General features: G+C 53.6%; 7 protein-coding genes across 7 annotated transcripts; 5 read left to right on the plus strand and 2 right to left on the minus strand.

The window, feature by feature from the left end:
- Positions 1–127: 127 nt before the first annotated feature.
- NCS54_00823600 (Hypothetical protein) lies at positions 128–973 on the plus strand (the record flags this gene model as incomplete). The annotated part of the gene is made up of 4 exons (XM_053153632.1): positions 128–218; positions 290–382; positions 489–748; positions 812–973. The coding sequence occupies 4 exons, from the start codon at positions 128–130 to the stop codon at positions 971–973; spliced, it is 606 nt and encodes a 201-aa protein (XP_053009607.1).
- Positions 974–1,602: 629 nt separating this feature from the next.
- On the minus strand, positions 1,603–2,091 carry NCS54_00823700 (DUF4604 domain-containing protein; the record flags this gene model as incomplete). Its single annotated transcript, XM_053153633.1, has 1 exon — positions 1,603–2,091. One exon carries the CDS (start codon positions 2,089–2,091, stop codon positions 1,603–1,605), a length of 489 nt encoding a protein of 162 aa, XP_053009608.1.
- Positions 2,092–3,567: 1,476 nt separating this feature from the next.
- NCS54_00823800 (Hypothetical protein) lies at positions 3,568–5,293 on the plus strand (the record flags this gene model as incomplete). The annotated part of the gene is made up of 5 exons (XM_053153634.1): positions 3,568–3,848; positions 3,909–4,307; positions 4,356–4,442; positions 4,495–4,900; positions 4,949–5,293. The coding sequence occupies 5 exons, from the start codon at positions 3,568–3,570 to the stop codon at positions 5,291–5,293; spliced, it is 1,518 nt and encodes a 505-aa protein (XP_053009609.1).
- A 924-nt stretch (positions 5,294–6,217) lies between these two features.
- Positions 6,218–7,084, plus strand: NCS54_00823900 (Metallophos domain-containing protein; the record flags this gene model as incomplete). The annotated part of the gene is made up of 1 exon (XM_053153635.1): positions 6,218–7,084. One exon carries the CDS (start codon positions 6,218–6,220, stop codon positions 7,082–7,084), a length of 867 nt encoding a protein of 288 aa, XP_053009610.1.
- A 687-nt stretch (positions 7,085–7,771) lies between these two features.
- On the plus strand, positions 7,772–8,739 carry NCS54_00824000 (Ribosomal-L18e/L15P domain-containing protein; the record flags this gene model as incomplete). Its single annotated transcript, XM_053153636.1, has 2 exons — positions 7,772–8,088; positions 8,169–8,739. The coding sequence occupies 2 exons, from the start codon at positions 7,772–7,774 to the stop codon at positions 8,737–8,739; spliced, it is 888 nt and encodes a 295-aa protein (XP_053009611.1).
- Positions 8,740–9,333: 594 nt separating this feature from the next.
- Positions 9,334–11,856, plus strand: NCS54_00824100 (Sorting nexin MVP1; the record flags this gene model as incomplete). Its single annotated transcript, XM_053153637.1, has 4 exons — positions 9,334–9,832; positions 10,026–10,945; positions 11,004–11,609; positions 11,647–11,856. The coding sequence occupies 4 exons, from the start codon at positions 9,334–9,336 to the stop codon at positions 11,854–11,856; spliced, it is 2,235 nt and encodes a 744-aa protein (XP_053009612.1).
- A 525-nt stretch (positions 11,857–12,381) lies between these two features.
- On the minus strand, positions 12,382–14,469 carry NCS54_00824200 (Dihydroxy-acid dehydratase; the record flags this gene model as incomplete). Its single annotated transcript, XM_053153638.1, has 5 exons — positions 12,382–13,838; positions 13,891–13,998; positions 14,072–14,079; positions 14,157–14,254; positions 14,311–14,469. The coding sequence occupies 5 exons, from the start codon at positions 14,467–14,469 to the stop codon at positions 12,382–12,384; spliced, it is 1,830 nt and encodes a 609-aa protein (XP_053009613.1).
- Positions 14,470–16,295: the final 1,826 nt, after the last annotated feature.

The raw sequence follows: 16,295 nt of genomic DNA on the forward strand, positions 1-16,295 counted from the left end.
GATCCGTCCTCCAACTTCGACCAAATCAGCCCATCCTCACAAATCCCTCGACAACACCTCTTCCCAGCCCATCCCGAATCATCCCCAAAGCTTCGACCCCATCCGCCGGCGAATTCTCACCATCACAATGTTCCTGCAACGCTCCGCCATCGCCGCGGCCCGCCGCGCCGCCGTCTCTCCCGTCGTCGCTCGCACCTTCACCACCTCGTTTGTTCGCCGTACGCAATTTGCTTGCCCTGTCCAGCCAATGGCGATCGTCGTATGATGGCTGACTCTCGTTTTCCAACAGGTGAGGCTTCCAAGCCTGCCACCCCCAACGAGCAGGCTGCTGCCCTCGCCGGCTCTGCCGACAAGAAGGTCGGCGCCTACAAGACTCTGAAGGGTACGTCTCGACAATTCCGCCATCGACAGCCTCAACCCGCGTCATACATAACCTCGGTCGACCCCCCATCCTGACGGAACGCCCGCTGACAAGAATCCTTCCACAGAGGTCCGCACTGAGGACGACCTCTTCGGTCCTGGTGCCCAGCCCGGTACCGTCCCTACCGATCTCGAGCAAGCCACCGGTCTGGAGCGTCTGGAGATTCTCGGTAAGATGGAGGGTGTCGATATCTTCGATATGCGCCCTCTCGACGCCAGCCGCCTTGGCACGATGGCCGAGCCCATCATCGTCCGATCCGCCGGTGAGGAGCAGTTCGCTGGCTGCACCGGTTTCCCCGCCGACTCTCACAACGTTCACTGGCTCGGCGTAAGTCTTGATCCTGCGATCCCGGACGGATGGAAGTGAATTGCTGACATTATAACTCTGAAGCTCACCCGCGAGCGCCCCATTGAGCGATGCCCCGAGTGCGGCAGCGTCTACAAGATGGACTACGTCGGCCCCGAGGATGACCACCACCACCACCACCCTCCCGAGTTCGAGGAGCCCAAGACCTTTGCCGATTACATCAAGCCCGAGTACCGATACCGATAAATGCATTGCGCCGAGGGCCATTGAAGGGACGGGGCTGTAGTATCAGTGAAAACTAGACGGATGTGGATAGTGCCCTGGGGAGAGGTGTTGTTTTGTGTAGATTAGGGTGCTTATTCCCTGTGTCAATTTACTAGCTTCCAGAAGTTGATGTTGACAGTAATTGGACTGCGTATATTGTGAGGTTTTAGCCATGGCTTCATGAAGCAATGCTTGAGGTTCTAAACGCGTATCTTAAAGAGGGTAGGTGATGTCATCCAACACGACATGACATGTTTCCAAGAGCCGACTAGGACCCTACCCGAGGTGAAGTCAATGCCAGCCCTACCACGTCAATTCATTCGAACGCTGCCTCAACTGACCCTGGCTCACTCGTCTTGCTCTTTTCAGATTTCAATGTGAGCTCAGTCAAGATGATAGCAGTCTTCAGGAGAAGATTGGTTCCATAGACGTATCGTATCCAGAACATTGGTCGGCATGTTGACCCTTCATCGTCGGTTTCCTCGAGATCATGGTGGTGTGATGGCATAGCCTCCCTGGCGGCCGCGAATGGGTCAAAAAACGTCGGCTGGGGTTCATCCTTGGCTGCGCCTCCGTGTTGAAAAGTCGCATTGGTTCCACGTCCGACATCCTCATCCCTCGTCCTCATCAAAGCTCAGCTTGATCTTTTTGGCCTTCTTCTTGGGTTTCCGGTTCTTGGCAGCCTCCTTGTCAGCGTCCAAATTCTTGTCCTTTTTGCCGTCGGCCTCCTTGTCAGCTGGCTCTTCAGCAGCTTCACCGATGACCTTTCCGACTTTGCGCTTTCTGCCTCCAATGGCTGCCTTGCTCTCTGGTTCCTTTGTCGATTCCTTTTCTGCTGAAGGATCCAGCGAATGATTTGCCGGCTCCTTGACTATCCCGTCCTTGTCGACCTCCAAGTTCACCACGTTCCCATCCTCATCCACAACAAGAGGTACATCTTCAGCCTCTTCACTACTTGACCGCTTCTTGGCTGACCTTCGTTGCGCAGCGAGGAGAGGATCAGGACCAGTCGCACCCGCAGCTTGAGCACGGAGGGCAGCGAGAAATGGCGGTGCCGAGTTGTCGTAAGAGAGGTTCTTGGATGTTACTTTGGGAGGCATTTTTGTTGTCAGGTCAGACCAAATCAGAGGCTGACACAAGAGAAGTCCAGAAGCGCCTTAGCCAGGCAAGGTAAGATTTCCCCAGATTTTTGGTTTCTGATGCAAGCTGTGGTGCTGGTTGGACAGGATGCGAGCGACGTCAGCTGTCAGCAAGGCGGCTCTTTGTCAGCTCCTGTGATACCAAGATCTGATTATAGCCGCAGCCGCTCTCGGCGCGCTCCACGCTTCGAAGATCCACGACCGCGCGTGCATGTGACGGCTTCTATCCGCTCCGCTCCGTCTAAGCAAGTCAGTCGCTGGTCAGGAAAAAAACTTGGATGCCCGTCCAATTCCGCCCTAGACTGTTATCAGCGATGGGCTTGCATGAGACACGTGGGGCAGCGCTAGCCACAGGTAGGCAAGGAGGCTTCTCGTCTGGCTGGCGAGGAAGGAAAAAGGGAGATTCGATTCTCCTGCTGTGAGAACCTAATCACAACTTCCTTCTCCTTGCAAGGGACAGAGACCAGCGCAATTCCAGCTATGCCGGGGTCGCGCAGGGGAGTCCCGGACCGGGAGATACCAATATTCCGCCTTTTTAGGTAAACCTGCGGCCCCTGATTGGACACGGGCCTCTCTGCTGCAGGCGGTCTATTGGCCCACGGACTCCCCATTCCCCCCTGCAGGTTCCAGGGATCTCAGAAATGTGGCTTCCAGGTTTCCTTAGGTTGGGTCTGGCAGTGGATGGCAAAGTTAGCATCATGTTGCCGCTGTGGCCTCTGCACACATCATATCACCACCACTACCACCACCACCTTCAGCAAGCATCAAGCATTCATTGCCTTGGCGCATCGCGGGTCCTTTCCCGAGCCTCCTCCCACTTCCCACACTCTTTTCTCCCTCCCTTTTCTTGTTTCCCACCCTTCCGTTTGACTCTCCCGCATTGCCTCCCGTAGGCCAAGACCAAGACCATCACCCCCTTAGCTCCGTCCGCCGGAGTCGTCGACCGTCCCGTCCTCACATCCATCCATCGCCGATTCTCCTGTGCTTGAGTCGCCAAGGGTCGCCCCACCGCCGCGTCAGTCAGTGACTTACTTAGGTCGAGGAGTGGAAATCTTGGTTCAGGGAACGTGGTCCCTGTCGCTCGTTACTTATTCATTCCATCCATCACCGGCCAGCATCACACATACATCTGTTGAGGTTCCGTTCCGTTGCCTGTACGAGGTCCCCACGAACCCGCGTGTCTCAATCAATTTTTTTTTCTTGTTGCGCATTTCGACGACGAGCTACGACCGACGACGACGAACGATTTACTTCCCCCTTTGCGATATCTACAACTTCGAGCTTCTATAATCTCCCCCTTGGACACCTCCGACCTTTCCTGTCTCCCTGCTCCTTCGCCGGCTGTCGCAGGCGCCACGACACGGCGCAATTCATGTCCTCCCGACCTCAACTGCTTTCAATCTCAGAACCTGCCGCCGCGGTAGGCCCCTTCTCGCCATGGACCTGATTCGAAGGGCCACAAAGGTGGCTCCCAGCAAACCTCCTCTACAGCTTCCCCTCGACGAGAAGAGGGGCTCTAAACACAAGACCCTCGACTCCCGCCTGGCCTTTTTCCGCCGGCCGCTGCGGTTAAGGGGAAATTCTACCATTTCTGTGCCTCTAGGCGTTGTAATTTTCTTTCCTATGCTTGTTTTAATCCTCATCTTTATTCTCTTCGTCAGCCATCCCAGCTCTCCCGGGAGATTCCTGATACCAGGGGGCGCTGCCCCAGCCATGCGGTATGTTTGTCTGATCCCCAAAACTCTAAATCATCCACAACTGACGTGTCGTCACGACAGCAAAATCAGCGAAAAGTACGACAAGGTGTTTGTCGAGGGCTGCGCCAAGCCCGACACCAGCCAGCCCCGAGCGAACGCTGCCTTTGTGATCCTCGCTCGAAACAAGGAGATCGACGGCGTTGTACAATCCATCAAGTCGGTCGAGAGGCACTTCAACAGATGGTATCACTATCCATACGTTTTCCTCAACGATGGCGACTTCGACGATAATTTCAAGGAGGCTGTTCGAAATTATACTTCAGGGGAGGTCGAGTTCGGCAAGGTCGGGCCAGACATGTGGGGATTTCCTGACTGGCTCGACCCCAAGGTTGCTACAGAAGGCATTGCCAAGCAAGGCGACGCAGCCGTCATGTACGGAGGTCTTGAGAGCTACCACAAGATGTGCAGATTCTACTCTGGGTATGTCAAGAATGGAATGCTCACAGGGTTCCACTAACACGGGTATAGCTTCTTCTTTAACCATCCTCTGTTGCTCAAGTATGAGTGGTATTGGCGTGTTGAGCCAGAGATTAGTTACTTTTGCGACATTACATAGTTCGTCGCCTTCCTCCCGGTTTACTACTTTTCAATTACTAACTTGGAATAGCGATCCTTTCCTCAAGATGATCGAACACAACAAGACCTACGGCTTCACCATTGCCGTCAAGGAACTCCGCGAGACCGTCCCCAACATCTTCCGATATGCCTCAGCCTACAAGCGATTGAACAATCTTACTTCCAAGGGTCTATGGGAAATGTTTGTTGAGCCACCGGAGGAGGATGAGGACGCTCCTCAGGACAGCGATACTCCAGTGGCGGACAAGAGTTTGTGGGAGTCCTTCACCAAGAAGAAGGAGCCTTTCGTGGATCCCGAGTCTATGGAGGGGGAGAAATACAACATGTGCCACTTCTGGTCCAATTTTGAGATTGCCAAGCTCAGCTGGTTCCGCAGCAAGGAGTATCAAGATTTCTTCGAAATGATGGACCGGAGTGGCGGTTTCTGGATGGAACGAGTACGTCTTGTTGTCTCTCTTTCGAGATCCAATGCTAATAACTTACAGTGGGGCGATGCTCCTATCCATTCCCTTGCCGCTGGCGCGTTGCTGGGTCCTCAAGATATCCACTACTTCCGAGACTTTGGATACCGACATACAACCATCCAGCACTGTCCTGCGAATGCACCGGGCAAGCAGCTCGCGCGAGAACCTTACCTGGAGAAGACGACGTTCCCCGAGCGAAAACGAATCGAGGAGGACGACTACTGGGAACACTGGGATGACGTACAAGAAGGTGGTATTGGCTGCCGGTGCAGGTGCGACACAGACGTTGTCGACGTGGAGGGCAAGGAAGGATCTTGCCTTGCTGAATGGGTCGACGTTGCGGGAGGTTGGGCTCATCCATATTGAGTAACCAACCGATGAGACTCGTTCAATGCCAGCAGCGAGCCGAGACCCTTCCACCAGAACCTCCTCAACTAATGTGGAGGAATCGGATACCAACGGACATCAACGCTCCGAAGAGCATGAGCGAGTTTGTTGGGCATAATCAAGACGATAATTGCGCACGGTCAGGGCCAGGATAAAAAGAGGAGTGGCGTTTTGTTTTACGGCGGTAGCCTAGACCTTTGTTCGTCTTTTCGACCACAGGCCTCGTTCAGGATACTGGTCGAATTTGCACTACAGGATACGGCACACGGATTGTGGGAATCTTGTTGCAGATAAGGGTTGGGTGCCGTTATTGATCTGATAGATTTCGGGCTGCATTTTGGTACTCGGAAGCGAGGTGAAAGAGTACACTGCATTGGGTATTAATGATACATGGGACTGAGCAATCACTCATTCCTGCAAATAACGGCCGCTTGGAAGCAGTGCTTTATTTAATACTTGTGTTAATGGCTCTTGTTCCACCACTACACGCTACCTCATTTTATGGATCGCGACCTTAGTGAACATGGGATCGCATGCATGGACCATTCCCGATGATAATGCCTGCAAGCCTCAAGCCTCATGGGAACTACCGAACCGAAACTACGGTACCGTCCCTGCGGCTGAGATCAGAAGACAAAGGAAGCCTCGTCATTGGCGTTGGTGTAGGCAGATTTGCCAGGGCTGATGGTGGCGTTGGAGGCCCTCAAGCTAACAAGCACCGCCTCTCAACAATGGCGATGAGGTCTGACCCACACAAGGAGGGAGGGTTGTCTAACAAGTCGAGTCCTATATAAGAGTCCTAGTTGCTGACACCTCTATGGAACTTGTTTAGATCATCCAGCCGTTTCTTTGAACGTCAAGACTTGCATCTTACACTACAATCTATTGTCCCTTTCACTCACAATGGAGACTCTGAGTCGCGTTTCCGAGTATCTCTTCGGCCCTTCAATCCCAACCCGGGAACCATGTGGCCGAACAGTGCAGATCATGTCAGATCTACATCTCGAGCTAAACCGGCAATACTCGACATTTGACTTTCCTGTCAAGGCACCCCTGCTCGTCCTTGGTGGTGACATTGGCCGTCTGGTCGACTACGACATGTTTCTCCCTTTTCTCGCACGCCAAACCGCACGCTTTGAAAAGGTCTTTCTTGTACTCGGGAACCACGAGTTTTATGAGATGAGTTATGAGGATGGTGTGGAAAAGGCAAAGGAGTTGGAGAAGGAGGAGGTTCTTGAGGGCAAGCTTGTGATCTTGGATAGGAAGCGATGGGACGACCCTGATTCGAAGCTGACCATTGTCGGCGCAACGCTTTGGTCAAATATCCATCCTTCAGCAGCGGAAATCATCACACTCCGCGTTTCAGACTACAAGCTCATCTCTGGCTGGTCAGTCGCCAAGCACAACGAGTGCCACGCCAAGGACCTCGAGTACCTCACAACCACCGTCGCCGAACTCAACGAGCTCCCTCCAGAGTCCCAGCGCAACGTCCTCGTAGTGACGCATCACGCACCCTGTGTACGAGGTGCGTCACGGCCGGAACACGTCAAAGTTCCATATAAAACAGCCTTCTCGACAGACGTGCTTCAGGCTAGGGAGTTTATGCGTGGGGTGGCGATGTGGATGTTTGGACACACACACTTTACAACCGAGTTTCAGAGGGGAGGTATCAAAGTAGTTGCGAACCAGAGGGGGTATGTTTTGGGCTACAAGGGCCCGACACTAGAGGACACTAGAGGATTTGATGATGGGAGGGTTGTGGAATTGTGATGTAGAAACGAATCGGTTGACTTTGTCCCTGGAGTTTGGAGCTTCGTTGGAAATAACATTTGGGCAGCGGTTGTGTTGTATTTTATCGTATAGCCTCCTTAATATCGATCATTTAATTCTCTTCTTCTTTACCCTCCAAGGCTCGGGATGATTCTATATCCTCTCATCCAGTTAGAGAGGTAATGCCTTATACCAGTGGCTACCAATGAGTGAACTGGCGTTGTGCGAGGCAGCATCTCCTCAAGGCAAAATTTTTACTATGACACAAAAATTCTATCCAAAAGCTTCAATTCTCCTCGCAATTGCACATAAGACGGGCTGCTCTGCCATCAATCAACCTGTATATGTTTAGTTTTATCCCCAAAAGGTCGAGACGAGAACTGTCGGCATACCATCAACAGCAAGAGACGCGCAACACTGCGAAAGGCAACATAATTTAATATCGTTCTCATTTACTATGTTCTAAAAAAAAATACGAATTCATATTTTCATCCCAAACGCATCAACTACCTATCGTCTGTGAGGTTCGCCCGTTGTAATATGCATGAAGAGCCGTTGTGGCCTGAGGCACCTACAAACCCAGACTGATGTCCCGCTAACGCTCTCCAAAAAATTGGATGCCGACGGTCTTGAGAGCGCCAGCATCACCCTCGAAAGCTACGGCCACGGCGCCCTTCCCTCCCGACGATGCCTCCTCGAATTTCTCCCCTCAGCACATCCCTGTGCTGCAGGGCAACCGCCAATGCTCCCGTGTCGTCGCTGACCGCGTACCTCGCCGGCCTCTCCCTCCAGACCCGCAACGCTTCCATCCTCAGCAGCCTCGCCAACAACCCCGGCGCCATTCACAACAAGAAGAGAGTCGGTCGCGGTCCCTCGTCCGGACACGGAAAGACGGCTGGTCGTGGTCACAAGGGTCAGAAGCAGCATGGAAAGGTCAAGCCTTGGTTCCAAGGTGGTCAGACACCTCTGATCGTCAAGCACGGCCGAAAGGGCTTCAGCAACTTGTGAGGATGCCCTCGCTCTCTACAATCGAGAGATGCAAGAAACCGGAAGAAATAAGATCAATTGGCTAACACACCGGCAGCCGAGCCCCTCAGATGTCTGAAGTGAACCTCGACCAGATCCAGGCTTGGATTGACCAGGGACGACTCGACCCCACGAAGCAGATCACCCCCAAGGAATTGATCGAGTGTGGAATTGTCGGCACCATCAAGGATGGAATCAAGGTGCTGTCCCGTGGCGGAGATAGCCTCAAGCAGCCCATTGATGTAATGGTCTCCCGCGCCTCGGCTGGTGCCATTGCCGCGATTGAGGGCGCCGGCGGCAAGATCCTGACCCGTTACTACACCAAGCTCGCCATGAGGCGACTTCTAACGGGCGAGTCGGTCAACACAGACAAGCCTCTGCCCCAGGGCAAGGAGCACGTTGAGTCTGTGGTGGCCGCAGCCCGCGAATCCCCCTTCCGATACCGGTTACCTGACCCTACCAGCCGTGAGGACATCGAGTACTACCGTGATCCCGCACACCGAGGATACCTGAGCCACCAGCTAGCGCCAGGCGAGTCGCCCAGTTTGTACTTTAGGGTGCCGGGAGTGCACAAGATCAAGAGCGAGGTCAAGAAGGAGAACAAGGTCACCGAGGAGACGCTGTTCTAAGGGCGGGGGACAAGCATGTCGGAGAAGTGTATTATACCGACCCAAGCATGATGATGACTTGGATGTGATAACAAGCAATGTACAATCAATTGAACCTTTTCAATTCATCTCTGTTGTAGTAATGAGTGATATCAGCCACAGGTTTGACAGGTGTGGCGTTGGGTGCCTGCCTGTTTCGGCGGGTTCAGGTTCCAGATGCCCTGCGCATGTACGTACCCGTGATGCTCCACAGGAGCTCTGCCTCAAGTTGATGTCGCAGCATCCAAGTCTTCTCCACTCTGGAATGACTTCACCAACCTCCCCGGTTGCCTCTCAATTCGCGTCCGCCTTGTCATTTTAGCCGCTGTATGGTCTACTGGTTGTTCCACATCACCTGCAGTTGCTTTTTATCTGTTTTGCGGCCGATTCTCTCCGAATAGAGCTGTGGTCGTGTTGTAGCATTCACCCGCGGCTTCGATTACGCCTCGCTTCCGAACGACGGGATCTACAACGCTCTACGAGTATCGCTACAGTACGGATCGACATCGACGAGCCTGATACGCGTCGCGGAACAAAGACGAAAGACTGACACAGGCGACATCATCCAAAGCCACGATGTCCCTGTTTGGAACATCGCCGACTGACGACAACCCTGGATTGGGCTCGTCCAGTGGCCCGACTCGTGGCGGCAGCGCCGGTCTCTTCGATGACGATGTCCCATCGAGGCCATCCTCCAACAGCCTCTTTGCCGACGATGATGGCCCTCATGGTTCGCCTTGGGGTATGCCCTCGCCGCGCAAGCCGCAGAGCCGCGCCGACCTGATTCGCAACCTCCTCCCCGCAAGCGATGTGCCTGACACCTATATCGAGACCTTCGACACGGTAGTGCGCGAAGATGGTACCAACGGCCGGGTCACAGCTGGAGGCATCGCAAAGCTCTTCGCCACAGCGAGACTCGGCGCTGATGCCCAAGCTCGCATCATGTCCCTCGTGGCTCCCGGTGGGGGGGATGTGACGCTGGATCGAAACGAGTTTAATGTGTTGTTGGCGCTGGTGGGCTTGGCACAGGAGGGCGAGGTCATCAGCCTTGATGGTGTTGATGAACGACGACGACGTGAGTACTTCTTCTATACATGTCTACGCTTGTCTTCCGGCAGCACAATGTTATTTTCAGGCACAAACAACTCGCCGAGCCTTTGGCGATTCGCTGTCTTATCGTCGGGGCCATGTCATATCACATCAGTGCTTGCATGTCCCCCGGTTGGTGGAGACACTACCTGTACAGCTAATAACTCATTTCATCACAGACCTCCCACAACCCAAGCTTGCCGGCCTTACTGCAGAGCCCGTCCTGTCTCCAGTTACTGAACTTTCTGCGAAGCCTCCCCAGACGCCTCCGAAAGATACGCCGATTCAGCATACGCCTACGCCGCCTACGCCGCCTGTGCAGGTACAGCAACAACCCAAGCAGTTCCGACCAGCCATGGACGACCCCGAAGACGACCCGTGGGGCAGCCCGGACATGCACAAGGCCCATCATCACGGACCTCCCAGGTCCAACGGCGCCCAGAACCACAACACAAACGGCCATACAGGCTTTGGCGAGACACCTCCGACAGCGGAAATCGCTGCTCCGGCTATTGCGCATGTCGCTTCGCCCCCTGCCGCGCCTCCAAATGGCGGAAGGCAAAATAGCAGCAACTCGGTGACGACGCCTAGCGGCTGGGGATATTTCGATGGTCATAACACTGGTGTAGGCGGCTTCGGTGAATCTCCAGCTGGACCTGTCCAAAATCCTTTTGGCACCGCGCCCGATCCCACGCCCAGTACGCAGGGTCCTCCAGGTCTTCCGCATCATACGAGCAGTGGCAGGACCGGTCACAGCTTGGAGGAGAATGTCGTTGTTGTTCTCATGCCAGAGAAGGAGGGCATGTTCATGTTCCAACACCACAACTATGAAGTCTCTAGTCTGCGACGCGGCAGCAAGGTCATTCGTCGATACAGTGATTTTGTCTGGCTACTGGATTGTCTACACAAGAGGTACCCTTTCCGGGTATTGCCTCTTCTACCACCCAAGCGGGTGGGTGTAAACGGAAGTCATCTCTCAAATGACGGTGCCTTTATTGAGAAGCGAAGAAGGGGTCTGGCGAGATTCTTGAATGCTCTTGTCAGACATCCCATCTTGAGCCAGGAGCAACTCGTCGTCATGTTCTTGACGGTCCCTACAGTAAGTTAACGAAGCCTTGACGTGTTTAGCTTTCTGCTGAAGCTAATATAAGGATCAGGAGTTGTCTGTTTGGCGAAAGCAAGCTACCATCTCCGTTCAGGACGAGTTTACCGACCGCACCCTGCCTCCGGGTTTGGAGGATTCATTGCCGCCCACGCTAGAGGAGTTGTTTGTGCGAACTCGGGCTGGCGTCAAGAGGTCGGCGGAGCTTTACATCAATGTGTGCAACATTATGGATCGCCTCGTTAAGAGAACTGAAGGCGTGGCTGCTGACCACGCCCGAATCGCCTTGTCCCTGGCATCTCTAACTGAGGTATCAGGGGATACGTACGCAACCGATACCAATGAAGTACCTCTCCTCAATGATGGGCTGGTCGCCATGAGCAAGCATCTACGGACGTGCCAGGCACTGATGGAGGACGAAAGCCGAGGCTGGGACGAGGGTGTGCTGGAGGACCTGAAGCGCCAGAGAGATGCCCTTGTGAGCGTGCGTGAGTTGTTTGACCGCCGGGAACGACTGGACAAAGACAACATTCCCTACCTGGAGAGGAGAATTCAGACCAACGAAGCCAAACTCACCAACTTGAGGTCGAAGCCTGAGGGTACGGTCAAGGCGGGTGAAATTGACCGGATAGCAGAGAGCATTATCAAGGCAAGTATAATGGTTGTCCCTCTGCCACTACCACTAACACGACTTATAGGACAAGGAGTCTATTGTTCAACAACATAACCGGTCCATCTTTGTCAAGGAGTGCCTTCGCGACGAGCTCCTTACGTTCCAGTCAACGCAGTACCACGTCAGCCGATGGAACCAGGACTGGGCGGGCGAGCGAGTTAAGTATGCCGAGATGCTCGCCGACAACTGGCGGAGGTTACTGGATGAGCTCGAGGGCATGCCGCTGGGTGACTAGAGCCCGCCAGAGAGCCATCGGGCCTCACAGATATTTGGGGATGTTAGAGGTCGAGATGCAGAATCGCATTGGAGAGAGATAGCATGGTAATGGGTGCACCTGTCGGGTGGAGATGATGGTCAGAGTTGCGTATATGATTTCAGGACGTTTTGCACACGAAGCAGCCTGGGTGGAGATGCATTTGTCATGGGAGAGACGAGAGAAGGAGAAGTGTGTTGATGTCTGTCTGCGCGATACCCTTCGTTCGTTTTGCTGGGGGGTTTTGAAATAGTCTTGCATGAGTTTGTCTTTTTTTCAATAATAGAGTCGAGGTCTGTCTGTCATTGTATATATTCATTACCAAGCAGTCATTCATAGTTGCATGCTGGGGTTCTTGACTCAGGGGGAAACACGTTTAGCCAGAGTAATGTTCATTTTCTCATTCAGCCTTTTTGTTTTCCAGATATCCTACCCAATCCATAACCCAAAGTACGTAACTACATATATAGACATCAACATTTCATTCTCATCGTGTGTATCAGCTCTTTACCACTGATCCGTAACAGCACCGTGACTGGCGTCTCCAACCAGCTTGGCATACTTGGCCAAGACTCCTCTTCTGACTCTCGGCTCGGGAGCCTTCCACTCGCTCCTCCGCTTCTCCATCTCGGCGTCGGTAATGTCGACGTCGATACGGTTCCGCACCGCATCAATGGTGATGACGTCGCCGTTCTTGACGAGAGCGATAGGACCTCCGACCATGGCCTCGGGCACGACGTGACCCACGATGAAACCGTGGGAAGCTCCGCTGTATCGTCCGTCCGTCACGAGAGCAAGGTTGGATAGGCCGGCGCCCATGATGGCTGCAGAAGCCTTGAGCTGCTCAGGCATACCAGGACCACCCTTGGGTCCCTCGTACCGCACAATGACTACCAGGTTTCCGTCATCACGCTTGATCTCGCTGTTTGCCAGCGCGGCAGAGAGCTCCTTTTCGCTATCAAAGACGCGCGCCTTGCCGGTGAAGGAGAGGCCTTCCTTGCCCGTGATCTTGGCGACTGCACCGCCGGGGGCAAAGTTACCGCGGAGGATGCGGATGTGGCCGGTGGCCTTGATGGGGTCCTCGAGGGGACGGATGATATCTTGGCCCGGGTCCAGGCTGGGCCAGTCGGCGACGTTCTCGGCGAGGGTCTTGCCAGTGATAGTCATGATGCTGCCATCGAGGACGCCGCGGGCTACGAGCATCTTGATGACGGAGGGTGTACCACCCACGTTGTAGAGGTCCTCCATGTAGTACTTGCCACTGGGGGCGAGGTCTGCGAGGAAAGGGGTGCGGTCACTGGCGCGCTGGACGTCGTCGAGGGTCAGGGGCACGCCGGCAGTATTGGCCATGGCGAGGAAGTGAAGCACACCATTAGTAGAACCGCCGAGGATCATGGTCAGCACGAGGGCGTTTTCAAACGACGCTCGAGTCATGATGTCGCGGGGACGGAGATCCTTCTCCATGGCAGTTCGGATAACCTGGGCAGCACGCTCACACTCACGTCGCTTCTCAGGAGACTCTGCGGGATACGAAGATGATCCAGGAAGCGTGAGACCCATGGCCTCGATAGCGGTAGCCATGGTGTTTGCCGTGTACATACCACCACAGGCACCAGCTCCAGGACAAGCATGCTTCTCAATATCATCCATAACATCAGAGCTGTTACGGCCGGGAGCTCCGGGATCCGTCTTTGCATGGAGGCGGCCATATGTAAAGGCGCCCTGGGCCTCGTAACAGGTGCTGATGTTGATGGGCTTCTCGAGAAGGTTAGAGTGACCCTTGCGGATGGTGCCGCCGTAGATCATGATGAAGGGCCGGTTGTGGCGGGCGGCGGCCATGACGGTTCCGGGCATGTTCTTGTCACAGCCGGGAATGGAGATGTTGGCATCGTGGTGCTGAGCGCAGGTGACGGACTCGATCGAGTCGGCGATGATCTCGCGCGTCTGGAGGGAGAAGCGCATGCCTAATAGCATCTAAGCCCGCTAGTTCGCTGTCAAGGCTCAACAAAAACTCACCTTCACCGCCCATGGTGATGGCGTCTGACACGCCGATGGTATTGAATTGCCATCCGAGCATGCCCTCCCTCTCCACAGCCGTCTTGACGATCTGACCGAGGTCAAGAACTAGGTTTTCGTGTAAGTGCACCTTGCCGAGGTGAAGTTTTGAGAGTGTTGGTTTTTTTGTCATCTCACTCACGATGAGTACTGCGAGAAACCAATGTTAACACGACCGGTAAACGCCAATGGCTAGATATTTTACTCTTGGAGTATCAAAGACTCACTTGCAAGGGTTGCCCTGCCACCAGACGGTCGCAATGCCGACCTGGGGCGCGTTCTTCATCATGTCCTTGTTGGGGACGCCGGCTCCGTAGAGCATGGCCTAGACGGTCTTCAGACCTGACACCACATGAGGGGAAACTCAATTGGAGGCTATACCTGAGCTCCGGGATAGTCATGCTCGCGAGTGACCTTTGTGGACCAGCGGTTGAGAGGTCCTCCAGGAGGCAAGCACGGGAAGGGGATGTAGTCGCTGGACTGTTTGGGATCGTGGGTGGGGACGGGGCTGACGTCGGTAGTAGCTTGCTTGTCCGCCATTGTTGAAGATGTTTCACACTGTCAAACAAACAAACTTAAGTAGAATAAAAAAAAAGAGTTCAAGTATTTTTACGGAGTGTGCGGCTGAAGTGTCGGAGGTTAGATATGTAAGGTACTAATAATGCAAGTTTTCTTTTTGCGATGTCGGAGGGTGTGATGGGTGACACAACGTTGCAAGTAAAGATTCCGTCAGCCACGGACAACAAGGTGACAAGAGTCTAGACAAAATGACGAAAGGGAGGAGAAGAAGGAGGAATTTTGAAAAAATGTGGTGCGAGTGTGCGACTGACGTGCGTCGTTAGAGCGTGCCTCTCTCTGCCGGCAAGCGGAGGTTCAAGAACGGCACAACGAACAACGACGTTCAAAAGGCGGGCGTGTGCATTTCCGAACTTTTTAGCTGCCAATCCAAGTGGCTAACAAAAAAAAAACTTACTTACCAAGTGGCTAAGCTCGGTGCAGGTTTCCCAGGTTTTTGGGGAGGCTTGGGCTTGGGGCTGATATCACCCCTGTGGAGAACAAGAAGCCTTTTTTGTTCTTGAGAATCGTATGTCTTTTTTCTCAAATTTTGGGGGAGCACCAGATAGGGTAGAGGCGGTTCATCAAGGTAAATCAAAAGATATCAAATCTTGTGGAACAATAAAAGATAGAGGCAAAAAAAGACCAATCGATTCATCATGTACCTAACCATTCCCCCAAGTCTTCACGATCCCAAAATCCCCACCCGCCACCAGTCCTCATCGAATACCAGCCGTCGGCTTAGCAATTACCCTGACCGCAAAGGCAAGGTCACAAGCTTGCAGTAAAGAACTGGGGACCTTGCTAAAGTTCATTGTCTCCTCTTTCTCTCCATCTTGAAGCTTTCTCCCCTCTTTAAAGGACAGGGATAATGCACACGCGAGGGAATGAGGGGGGGAAAAAGAGGGGTCCTTGTTCTCCTCTCGGCAGCAGTTAGTTAAACAAGTCCAGAACGGAAATCCTTCTCCTTCCCATGGCCGGCCTCAAAATGTCGCCAGCGAAATATGCACGTGTCCCAGATAAGTCACCATTACCTTGTTCGGCAAACCCCATGTCTCCCGGCCGGTCAGCGGAGCCTCCTCCTCTTCCGAATGTCCCGGCCCCGGACCCGTGCCCCGAACGTCGGAATCCATCCCCCCCCCAAACGGCCACTCCCTCCCAAACACGGGAATCCCGACCCGAGATTTATTATGCTGACGTTTTTCTCTTGTTTCGTTTTGTAAATGATCGGCTGTCTCATGTATATGAAATGGAAACGACGCATCTATCCGTGTTGCGTGCATGGACGCCGGTAAAAGGAGATTACAGTGGAGGAGAGCTGTCAATTAATGCAGCAATCAAATCAAATCATGGACCTCTTCCAGATAGCAGAGATGCATCCGCTAGCACTCTAGTCTCCGCCATCAGAGTGGTCCGTCACGTCAGATAGACATGTGCCATCTGGTTCCATTCATGCAGCCTCATCCTGCTCTCTGCATATTGGGCCGGCCCCCGTATGTACAACTCATCGCCAGTAAGGCATAGATGATCATCCTCTTCCACTACAAATCCATGCTCTTGATGTGGGCAAACCATAACTTGCTGTACATCACACAGCTGCCTGCCGGGACCTATCACCATCTCGAGCAACCTCAAACAATCCCCTCCCACTGGTTCTTATGTACGCCGATCCAGTTTCACCTTGGCTCTACATCACATCATCTCACATCACATCACATACAGACATCACATAGCAGATATGAACAACTCAAATGGAGAACAAGATCAGTAAAATTATCATGCCCAGCTTTCACCACTGAGCAGGGTAAATC

The sequence above is a fragment of the Fusarium falciforme genome, chromosome 6 (assembly GCF_026873545.1).
Source record: "Fusarium falciforme chromosome 6, complete sequence".
In the NCBI taxonomy this organism is placed as follows: Eukaryota; Fungi; Ascomycota; class Sordariomycetes; order Hypocreales; family Nectriaceae; genus Fusarium; species Fusarium falciforme.